This window comes from Spermophilus citellus (genome assembly GCF_964194105.1).
Source record: "Spermophilus citellus genome assembly, chromosome: 11".
NCBI lineage: Eukaryota > Metazoa > Chordata > Mammalia > Rodentia > Sciuridae > Spermophilus > Spermophilus citellus.
This window is the reverse complement of record NC_138192.1, coordinates 29,266,898-29,279,339: the sequence shown is the minus strand read 5'-3', so window position 1 is coordinate 29,279,339 and position 12,442 is coordinate 29,266,898. Positions and strand designations below refer to the sequence as shown.

General features: G+C 40.6%; 1 protein-coding gene across 17 annotated transcripts in view; it reads left to right on the top strand.

Annotated features, from left to right (window-relative positions):
* CLASP1 (cytoplasmic linker associated protein 1) overlaps positions 1-12,442 on the top strand; it is a 270,123-nt gene that overhangs the window by 77,345 nt on the left and 180,336 nt on the right. For all 17 annotated transcript variants that reach the window (XM_081261195.1, XM_081261182.1, XM_081261194.1 and 14 more), the window contains exon 3: positions 12,364-12,442. In XM_081261195.1, coding sequence (XP_081117321.1) covers positions 12,364-12,442 — 79 coding nt within the window. The remainder of the gene's footprint in view (positions 1-12,363) is intronic.

Here is a 12,442-nt window from a genome sequence, read left to right as displayed (position 1 = left end):
ACATGATGGCCAGGCACCTCATGTGACTGTTGAAAGTTCAAGTAAGTAACATTTAATCAAAAGTTCTGTTTCCCGTTCACACCATCTATCATTTTGATTGCTCTGTAAACACATGTGGCTAGTGGCTACTGTACCGGACAGAATAAATACAGAACGGTTCTATCATTGCCAAAATGTTGTATTGGACTGGTCTAGATCTTTAAGCCAAGCTTACTACCTGTGCCTCTCACTGTTTGTGGAACTCACCCCTTAGCCTGACTCTTGTTACTGCCTCATGGGTAAAAGAGGAGGTTCTGTGGCGGCGTGATGTTCCTAAGTGACTTTCTAATGGTTTGTTATCAGTGTAGGGGCAGCAACTGATAACAAGCCAGCTTCACAAGGACCATAATATTAGTTACTTACATTTTAGCAGATCATTATTTTTGTAGCTCATGAACTGTCTCTGCAGGGCAATTCCAGAAGAAGAATTTAAAAAAGAGACTGATCAGTGAAATTATCATTGAGATGAGTGTCCAGGATTCTCTAGGTGACTGATTTAAGGACATCCCATATATATATGCAGCAACTCACTAATTTTATCACATTTTTTTTGTATTTGTGCTATGCTCTTATTCTTGGATTGAAAGTGAGTACAGCGTAGAGTGCTAATTAATTTCTCCTTGCTAATAAGGCTGCAATTTAAAATCTTTAAAAATAACTAAAAATGTATAGAAACCAGTAGTGCATAGCCCTGATTTGAAAGAGGCACCTAGTGCATTATGTGAAAAATACTGCTCATAAGAGTATACTGGGGGGCTGGGAATGTGGCTCAAGCGGTAGCGCGCTCGCCTGGCATGCGTGCGGCCTGGGTTCGATCCTCAGCACCACATACAAACAACAATGTTGTGTCCGCCAAAAAATGAAAAATAAATATTAAAATTCTCTCTCTTCTCTCTCTCTCTCTCTCTCTCTTAAAAAAAAAAAAAAAAGTATACTGGGTGTTTTCTTCTTGTCCAAGCTGATGTCCTTCTCAGTCTTCTCAGTATTTGTCCTAGATAATAGTACATGGGTGGAAGTGTATACCCATCACCGTATTGTACAAAATAATGAAAAATTCTGTACAAACCTGAATGCCTGTATAGGTTTGGAGGATTGGCTCAGTAATTGTGACGCCAAGATATATAGGATATCATATAGCCACTGAGGGGGATACATCACTCTGCATATTGCCTGGAGGAGATTCCTATAGCACCTGGAGGGAAACAATGCAGGGTACGCGTGCCTGGGTGTGGTGTGGGTGGTCACAGAGTGGTAACAGGTCCTCGCTGCTAGGCTGTTAGGCAACCCCACTTTCTTCACTGCATTTTATTCCTACTTTGTCTCCCCTATACCTCAGTGAGCCATGCTGCAGTTTCTGTAATTTTTTTAAAGTGCTGTCTGGAGGGGGAGTAGCACCTATTGAGTTCCTACTATATGCAAGGCATTTTGTTAAAACTTTGCTGCCCCTCATGTGCTGTTTCAGTTGAGTGTATTATTAGCTGACTGCTTCAGGAGCTTGGCCATTGAGCAGCTGGCGGGGTGGGGGGGGTGGGGGGGTGGGGGGGTGGAGCTGGGCATCCCTCCCAAGCTGCACTCAGGAACAAGGGCTTTTCCTAGACTCAGCATTGTCAGTACACCAGAGAAGTCAGAGAACTAATGTGTCCTTAGAGGTTATCTGATACCAGCCTGCAGCGCTGTGACTTGCTCAAGGTCTTCAGTTAGGTAAGGAAGGGAGGAAAAAGAAAACAAGCCTGAAACCACGGGTTTGTGTTCGTTGTGACCCTGCTGTGCTGAAGTGGTCTTGACATTGTGTGCAAGCTCAGGTTTGTTTGCACTGTGGTTCCTGTCCACACTTCACAATCTTGGGTAAACCTCTCCATGTCTTTGGTCTGTTTTCCTCATTTGCAAAATAAGGATATTCAATATCTATTCAGTATCTCAGGGTTATTATGAAATTATTCACATTTATCCAAAAGTGCCTTCAAAAGAAGGTATAGTATGAGTCAAAATATGTTTAACTCCATCAGTCCAGACTTTAGAAGGCTTAACAAATGGCCTATTCTTCCTTCCTAGTTTGTCCCTTTGGCAATTTTTTTTTTTTTTTTGTACGGGGGATTGAACTCAGGCTCTCAACCACTGAGCCACATCCCTTGCCTTTTTATTTTATTTTTTTTTATTTAGAGACAGGGTCTCACTGAGCTGCTTTAGCACCTCACCCTTACTAAGACTGGCTTTGAACTCGAGATCCTCCTGCCTCAGCCGCTGGGATTACAGGCGCGTGCCACTTCGCTCGGCTCTTATGGACAACTTTTGAAGAAAAGGATTTAGTATTTCTTTCTCTGATCAGTGAGCAGACCTCATGCTGGAAAATGAACATGGTGGATTTTATTTCTGTGTTTTACTGATGTTTTGGAAAGGCAGGGACCTGTCCAAGCCACTTGTCACAAACTTATGGGTTGAGTGGTCAAGATCACTCCCACTTTTCTAAATTTCAATATTTAAAAAAATTGTAAACTGTAAATAGTATGCACAAAACAACGTTTAATGAGTGTTGAATGCTGAATGCTCTGAAGCTCACAGCTGTTTAATTGCTGCTCAGGAACAGAAATTGAACATTGGTTAGAACATGCGGCACTCCCTGGAGTATTCTCCTGGCCTCTTTTCTTATTGTTTTTTTTTTTTTTTTTTTTTTTGTACCAGGGATTGAACCCAGGGGCGCTTAACCACTGAGCATCATCCCCAGCACCTCCTTTTTTTTAAGGGGAGAGAGAGAATTTTTTAATATTTATTTTTTAGTTTTCGGTGGACACGACATCTTTATTTTATTTTATGTGGTGCTGAGGATCAAACCCAGTGCCATGCGCATGCCAGGCGAGCGCGCTACTGCTTGAGCCACATCCCCAGCCCCAATCCCCAGCCCTTTTTATATTGTATTTAGAGACAGGGTCTCACTAAATTGCTCAGGGCCTCATTAAGTTGCTAAGGCTGACTTTGAACTTGCAACCCTCCTGTCTCAGCTTCCAGAGCTGCTGGGATTACAGACATGTGCCACTGTGCGTGGCTCTCCTGGCCTCTTGGTCTTCTTTTTTGTTTTATCATCTCAACATGCACCTTTGGATTATAGTTTATGTTTGCTTGATTTTGACCTTCATACAAATGTGTGTAGTTTATATATGGCCTTTTTGCTTATTGGGAGATTTATCTGTATTGTTGAAGGTAGCTGTGATTCATTTAGTTTCATTGTTTACTGCATTTTTAGGATGAAAACCTCAACTTACACATTCTATAGTGGATAGACATGGATTTCTGGGTTTTGACTGTTGTGAATAGTGCTGCTCATAGCATTCTCGTCCATGTCACCTGTTGAATGTATGTACGCATGTACACTTTTTTTTTTTTTTTGTACTGGGAGTTGAACCAAGTGGTGCCCTACCATTGAGCCACATCCTAGTCCAAATATTTAAAAAAATTTTTAGATGTTGATGGACCTTTATTTTATTCACTTATTATATGCAGTGCTAAGAATTGAACCAATGCCTCACGTATGCTAGGCAAGCGCTCTACCACTGAGTCACAACCCTAGCCCCTTTTTATTTTTTATTTTGACATGGGTCTGGCTAAATTGCTTAGGGCCTCACTGAGTTGCTATGGTTAGTGACGAACTTACGATCATCCTGCCTTAGCCTCCCAAATCACTGGGATTACAGGAGTGTGCCACCACGCTGTCACATGTGCACATATTTCTATTGGAGATATTCCTAGCAATGGTTGTTAGATAATTCCAAGAAGTTTACTATAGTGTTGGTTATACCAATTTACATTCCTGAAGTAGACAGAAGAGTTTCCATGGTACCACATTTTTGTTAACACTCATGTCTTTTTATTCTTTTTTGTTTTAGCCATTCTGGGTGAGGTATTGTGGTGTCTCATTATTTTTTTTTTTCATTTTATTTTTTTAAGGGGAGTCCTGGGGATTGAACTCAGGGGCACTCAACTACTGAGCCACATCCCTGGCCCTATTTTGTATTTTATTTAGAGACAGGGTCTTACCGAGTTGCTTAGTGCCTCCCTTTTGCTGAGGCTAGCTGTGAATTCAGGATCCTCCTGGCTCTCATTATAATTTTAATGCCTGCTTCCCTGATACTTGTCAAGAAAGTGCTCTGATATGCTTGAGTCTGGTTCTCTTTTCTGTCTTTTGGTATATTCATCAATATATCATCCATATATCACACTGATATACTGTCTATCAGGAACTGAGACAGTATATCAGTGTGATATACGGATATACTCTATATCAGTACAGTATGTACAGTGATATATGCTGTCTTAATTCCTCCTCTTTTACAATAAATCTTGATATCTAGCGGGAACATTTTGTCTTACCCAGTTTTTTGTTTGCATTTCCACACACATCATGGCATGAGCTTGTGAATTAAAAAAATTGTGTGTATGTATGCGCGCGTGTGTGTGTACACATATACACAGACTATGTTGGGATTTTAAATGGAATTTTATTGAATGTTTAGATCAATTGGGGAGAAATGATGTTTTCACAATACTGAAAATTCTGATCTATGGTTTCTCTGTTTATTTTGGCCATCTTTAATTTTCGTATCATTCCATATTTTTGGGGGTAGAGATTTATTTTGGTTAGAATTAGTCCTAGGTATTTACTATTTTTAAAAATTAAAAATAGAAACAGTTTTAAAATTTCCTTTTTTTATTCTTGCTGGAATAAATGTAATGGATCCGTGGTGTGTGTGTGTGTGTGTGTGTGTGTGTGTATTGACTGTATTAGTCTTACTATATTTACTAACTTTGTAATATATTTTTAGTTCTTTTAGAATCTTCTATCTATATTTTTCCATTAAGAATGACAGCTGACTGAGAGTATAACTCAGTGGTAGAGCACTTGCCTAGTATGTGACAAACCCAGGATTATATCCCCAGCAGGAAAACCCAGTGAGAATTTTGTTTAAAATGAGAATTTTTTTGCCTGTTTTTATACTTTTATTTTTTTTCTTGCCATAAAACATTAGCAATCTAGGATATCAAATACAGTGTTGAAAAATTTTGTATAGTGGATATTTTTGTCACATAAAGAGAAAGCTTTCAATCTTTTTTTGTTAAGTATGATGCTTTATGGAGGTTAAAAAAAATCCTTGATGAAGTTAAGAGAGTTTTCTAATTCCTAATCTGCTAAGAATTTTTTTTAAACCATGAATACAGTGGATGTTGAATTTCTTAGATGTTTTTACATGATTGAGATGATTAACATAATAAAGGAGAAGAATCACATTGCTGATGTGACGCGTTACATGGAGTGATTTTTTCTTTTAAATATTTTTTTAGTGGTTGATGGACCTTCATTTATTTATTTATTTATATGCCATTGCTGAGAATCAAACCCAGTGCCTCACACGTGCAAGACAAGTATTCTACCACTGAGCCCCAGTCCCAGCCCCTGGAGTGATTTATTAATGTTAAACCAACTGGAATATGTGGTTCTGATATATTACCTATTTACATATTAGAATACTAATATTTTGTGTAGGATTTTCTTTTTCACCTATGTTTTTAAGTAAAATTGATCTACATTTTTCTTATGCAGATTTTGGCATCAAAATTATTCAGGTCCTGTTAGACAAGTTGGGTTATATTTCCTTTGTTTACTATATTTGGAAGATTTTATGTAAGACTCATATTTATCTCTTTTTTAAAATATTTTGAAGAATTCATCTGTTAAACCAGTAAAGCTATCTTTTTCAGAGACACTTTCAACTTACAGAGTTAATTTCTTTAATAGTTACAGGGGCCCTCAGCCACTGAGCCACATCCCCAGCCCTGTTTTGTATTTTCTTCAGAGACAGGGTCTCACTGGGGTGCTTAGCATCTCACTGTTGCTGAGGCTGGCTTTGAACTCCTAATCCTCCTGCCTCACAGCCTCCTGAGCCACTGGATTACTAGCTCGGTCTTTTTTTTTTTTTTTTTTTAATTGCAGATTGACCCATATCTTTATTTTTAAACTTATTTGTTTTTATGTGGTGCTGAGGATCAAACCTGGTGCTTCACACCTGCTAGGCAAGCACTCTACCACTGTGCCACAACCCCAGCCCTATATATGTTTTATTATCCGTTAGTTTTCTTCTTCTAAGATCTTAACATTATCAGGAGGAAGGTGAGAGTAGCAGTTAGCATCCGAATTTGGTTGAATCCAGTGCTTCACGCTGTGATCACCAGGATAAATACTAAAATTGAATTTAAAAAGCTATAGAAAATTTTTAAGGCAATTGATGAAAAATTGTTGCAATTTTATTTCTTTCTCAAGAAGCATTCTTTCTAATATAGAGGCAATATGTATTTAGATTTACCCTTTAATTATTCTTTAATAGTTTTTTAGTTGTAATGGACACAATGCCTTTATTTTGTTTGTTTATTTTTATGTGATGCTGAGGATGCAACTCAGTGCCTCCTACTTGCTAGGCAGGCACTCCATCACTGAGCCCCAGCCCCAGCCCCAGCCCCACTCTTTAATTATTCTTAATTTTTCCTTTTGACATCTTCATGCTTCACTTGTGCTGAATTCTTGCTGTTTTTGTTTGTAAGAAAATCATTTCACTTTCTCTAAAGCAGTGTTTTGCAGGTGTTGAAATTCTAGGTTGGCAGTTTGTGACTGTGTCTTCCCTGTGTTGATGCTTCTCTTTGTCCTCTGGGGCCACCGTGGCCTTCATCTTCCCTGTGGCGCCTCCCTTTCCTTTAACTTACTGTGTTCTGTGTGCTTGAATCTGTGGCTTGAGGCTTTCCTTCAGTTTGGGACATTTCCAGTCATTATCTCTTCAAGGGGTCCACCCCCCCAGCCCCACCAGCGGTTCTTAGTGTCTTCACCACTAATTCTAGAACATTTTCATCACCCAAAAAACTCCATAGCCAGCAGCTGTTGCTTTAAAACATTTTTCAAATTGTAGCAAAACATGCATTACATAAAATTCAGTTTTAAGTGTACGATTCAGTGGCATTAGGTATATTCACTGTTGTGCAGCCATCGCTACATCCATCCCCAGAATGTTTCCATGATGTCCAACTGGAACTCTGCACCCGCTCAACACCAACCCCCTCCCCCTCCTCCAGCCCTTGCCCGCCGCCCCTCAGTGGTGTCTGTGATCTGACTACACTAGGTGCTTCACATAAGTAAAATCATACAATATTTGTTTGACTGGCTTATTCCACTCAGCGTGATGCCCTCAAGGCTCATCCATGTTGTAGCAGGTGCTGTAGTTCCCCCGATGAGGGGAATATGTTCTGAAACCACCATGAACTCTGGAAACTGCAGATCATACTGAACTCTAGAGGTACTGTGTTTGTTTTTTTCCCTTGCATACCTATCCATGATAAAGTTTAGCCACAGTTCTGTGATAAATTAGGCACAGTGAGACTTGGACAATAGCAATAATAGAACAGTATACATAATAAAAGTATGAGAATGTGGTTTCTCTCTCAAAATAGCTCATTGTACTGCAGATCTGAGCAACCTTAGCATTTGAATTTTCCCTTAGTTTAATTTCTTGCTTTAAGAAAGCTTCTCTTTGGCAGATCCAAATTACTAGAGTCACTACTCTTGTATTTTGGGAACTGTTTTAAGTGAAATGATGGTAATTTGAACACAAGCACTATGAAACTTGACGGATGATTTATAGCTGAGATTGTTGCTGAGTAACTAACAGGCAGGTGGTGTATACAGCATGGATACCAGAGGAATGATTAATGTCCTGGGTGGAACTAAACAGTAAAGCACAAGATTTCATTCTGCTCTTCAAAACAGTACACAATTTGAAACTTATGAATTGTTTATTTCTGGAATTTTCCAGGCAGTATTTCTGGACTGTGGTTGTGTATAGCAAACCACAGAAAGAAACAGTGAACAAGGTGAGGAACTGTATATCAAAATTTCTTTGCTTTCTAAGGCCAAAAATGTTGTACTGTATGGATAAGACCACATTTTGTATGTCCACCTCACCTGAAGATGGACATTTTTGGCTTTTCACCTCTCAGCTATTGTAAATAATGATGCTGTGAACAAGGGCATATAAATATTTGTGAGATGCTAATTTTAGGTATATATCCAAAAGTGGAATTGCTGGACCATATGGTAATGTTAATTTTTTTAAAGAGCCATTATGTCATTTTCCAAAGCTACTATATCCAATGTGCTTTAGACATAGCCCATCCACTGAGTACTTAATTTTGTCTGGTACTTGTTTTTTAAAAAAATTGGTGTAACTTTTCAAAAGCTGCCATTTCTCTTCCCCAAATTTCAATTCTGTGTTTATCTTCTCAGTAAGAATTATTATTTTAAAATTTATTTCTGATTATTCTCACGTTAAGAATTCAAGTGGGCCTTTATTTCTGCTAGTTTAAATTTTGTTGCCCTTTGTGCCTGGAAATCTCTGGTTGGATTTTGAATATTACTTTTGAAAAACTTCCAGAAATAAATTGAGGTAGACTATGATGATGTTCTCTTTACCCTGAAATAATTTATGTCTTTATCTCTGAGGGGCTTTAGGGCATACACATTCTAAAATCACCTTAGTCTGAGGTCAGCGATTAGGACTTTGCTGAACTACCCAGCAGCCAAGGCCTAGCCATTTGGATTTCTAGCCCCAGTTGTAGATGGTTACCCCTCTACACCAACCCTGGAGAGCTTTGGGGTCTTGACTTTGTCATGCTTGGTGAGTCAGGAGGAGATCAGAAACCATCCTCAGTATGTCAGTTGCCCCTCTCTATGGATAATGGCCCAGGGCAGAAGTGGACCCATCACCAGGGTGCATCTCTGCAAGCCTCAGTCATCTTTCGTGCCTTGATTCGGTGGTTCTCCTGTTCCTTCAGAGGGTTCTAAGCAGATGCTCTATTATGCCAAGCATTTTTTGTCGTTCTCAGCGGGAACTTTGGTCCAGTTACTTAGCTATATCTACCTCCTTTATGGGAGTATCTTTTTAAAGTTTTTAAGATAAAGAAACTGTGTTGGGCTCGGAGAGCCCATCCGTTCCAGTCTGGTTCATTAGTCGAGTAGGGGTCTACACTGCTATGTACCCAGCACTGTGCCACTGTATACAAGGGGAATTCTGAGGAAATGGACGTAGGATTCCTCACATTACAGGAGTTCAGCTATGAAGCAAGTATAAACACCAGGGACTGGAAAAAATGCTGGAGGAGTTGTTCAAAGGCTCTGCAAAAGCAAGTGCTGGGTGAGAGCCTCCAGACCATCTTCACCATGGTGGCCACTGTCCTCTCTAAAGGCTCCAGCTCCCTTAGTACTACCCCTTCCTTACAGCCCTTCAGTGACTCTCCACTATCTGGGGACCCCTGGCTGTTTTGGGGATGTCCCCTGTGGCTCCTGTATCTGGCCATATCACTGCCCTCAGCTTAACATTCGCTCTTCCCTCTGCATAGAGGTCTCTTCATCTCTTTGATGTGTAGCTCCGTCCTTTCAAAATGTAGCCCTGTGCACTTTCTGGGATGCCTTCTCTGCCAGCCCAGTTTCTGTCACCCATGTGGGTGCCAGTGGCAATGGCACTGATCTGTGAGGATGACTACTCTGTGTAGTGCAGCCCTTACCGTGTACGAGGCCCTAGCTCACGCACTTTATGTACACACTGCATTGAATGGTCACCACCGCCTGTGATGTAGCTGTTTTAGAGAAGAGGGAACTAAGGCACAGAGGTTCCCCAGCTAATATTTAGAGTGACCTTTTGGGCAAGGACTTTTGTATGTGTTCCCTTCTTCAGTGGTGAAATAGAAACAGGAGAGGGGCCTGAGCTGTGAAGACACACTGGTGCTGGTGATTCCTGTCCTTGTCCTTGGGTCTGTTACTGAGGGCGAACTAGACAACTGTGTGTGGCAAGTCCCTTTGTTTCCCTCCAAAGTCCAGTTGCTCTGTAAGTACCTGGAACTGCATTCTGGAAGAGTTAAAGTTGCCTTCCTAGATCTCATGGATAGCTTAATCCACCTGGGCTGTCATATCTGAAAATGCAGTAGTCCTCTCACACCTTAGTCTTGAGTGACTTTTGAAAGGTGTGGTGTGATCTGAAGGAAGCACTCTTAATATTTTGTAATAATCCAACCAGAAATGCAACTGTGCAGCTGCCTAGGATGTCATCAGGGGAGAGAGAGTCAGTTCCAGTGAAGTGATGGGTTACTTGTTTCTGAAAACTGCACTTTGGGCTGGGAAGGTAGCTCCGTGATAGGAGTACTTGCCTAGCCTGAATGTGGCCCTGGGTTAAATCCCTAGCACTGCAAGCAAAACAAACCCAAAAACTCTACAAAATTTTATTTTTTATAAAGGTTTTGAATTTACAGAAATATTGCAGATAATACAGTGTGTCCCTATGTATCTTATTCCTCTTCTCCTTGTCATTACATCTAACATTAGTATGGAATATTTCTTACACTTTATAAGCCAATATCGATACATTATTATTGGTGAAAATCTATGCTTTGTTACTTAGTTTTTACTAGTGATGATTTACTTAGTTTTTTTTAAAGAGAGAGAGAGAGAGAGAGAGAGAGAGAGAGAGAGAGAATTTTTAATATTTATTTTTTAGTTTTTGGCAGACACAACATCTTTGTATGTGGTGTTGAGGATCGAACCCGGGCAGCAGGCATGCCAGGCGAGCGGGCTACTGCTTGAGCCACATCCTAGCCCCACTTAGTTTTTAATTTAAGAAAAATCTGATATTTTTCTGTTCCAGAATCCCATCCAAAATACCATTTTACATTAGTTGTTATGTTTCCTTTGGTGTCTTTTAGCTGTAACAATTTCTCAGTCTTCCTTGTTTTTAATGACCTGGACATTTTGAGGAGCACTGGTCGTGTGTTTTATAGGAACCCTGTTCTTGGAATTTTCTTGCTTTTTTTTTTTTTCTCATAAGACTGCACTTACTGGTTGTTGGGAGGACTGTCTTAGAGATAAAGAGTGCCTTTTTCATAATATCAAGAATACAAACCACCAGCATGATTTGATTGCTGATTGACCTTCATCATCTGGCTGGGGTAACATCTGTCACTGCAAGATTACTACGCCCTATACTGTTTTTATAAGAAGGAAGTTAAATGTGGAACGTTTTTAAAGCTCAAAAGCAAAGTAATAAACAAATAAAGATATTGTATCCATCTACAAAAAGGAAAAATCCACATCATAATAATATTAAAAAGTCACTGTTTTAGCTTTTTAAAATACCATTACATAATAGTATAAAAACTTGTCTACAAATCAACCTTCACTTAATATATTGTCAAATAGCTATTCCCTTGAGAGGCCACGCCAATTCATGTATTCTGATTATTGGGCAAATTTGGATTTCTTTAGAAGCAGTGGATAACAACTAAATATGAAGCCCAGTTCTTTGCTACCTATAGTTGGAGGAATGAGGAGCAACGGCAGGCAGTATTACAAACACTTCCCATAGTGTTTTCTTTTTGAATAATGGGTTAGGTATCTCAAATCATAAGGATTAGAAATCGGGTAATGATGAAGTGGGAGTGGGTTTTAGGGATACTCCAGTCTTCAAAACAATACAGTGGGTGTGCTACGCCACCTAGCGACGGCTAAGTAAACCACTACAGTTTCTTTAAAGATTAACTTAGCTATTTTTAAACTCTGAACGCAGGGAAAAGAGGTTTTTTCATTTTTCCAAAAATTGCACCAAAATAAAGCAAAGCTCTAATTGATGCGAGTGTGTTGTGTAGGCGTTAGCAGTACTGCCCTCACTAGACGCTCATTGGACAGTAACGCAACCCCAAGAAAAGGATGGTTGAGCGCGAGCTTGCGTGCACTGCGAGCTGGAAGCGCCAATACCAGGTAGGGTTGTGGTGACTAATTTCAGGAGTCCCGCCCTAGCCTGCCTGGTAGTTAGCTTACTTCTAGTGACCATAGCTCCCAACTCAAACCACCTACTCCCATTTTCTGAGGCTTCGAAGGGCCGCAAAACGAAGGGTTTGTTTTACCCAGAAGACCTCGCGCCAGCCGACCGATAATTTGCATACGCGCTTGACGGGGCGGGGCTGACAGGGCGGGGCCGCGAGGAGCTCTTCTTGGCGCGGCGGAGTTGGGCCACGCGTGGCTGCTTATTTTCGTTTTTTTGGCACTGAGTATTTTCTACCAAAACTGTAAACGGCTGTTTTGTGCGACAGCCTCCTTCCTCTGGCCAGTTTAGTTTTCCCAGTCAGCGCCTGCGCTACGGGCTCCGGATAACGTCGGGCCAGATATGCTGGGGCGTCCTTTGAGTGGGTGGGCGGGAGCATTGCTCCCCGAGCCCGCCTCTGACTGGCTCCTGCTGTTTCCCGTTGCAGGTGGTTCTTCTGGGCATGGATATCCTGTCGGCTCTGGTGACCCGGCTGCAGGATCGGTTCAAGGCGCAAATCGGCACAG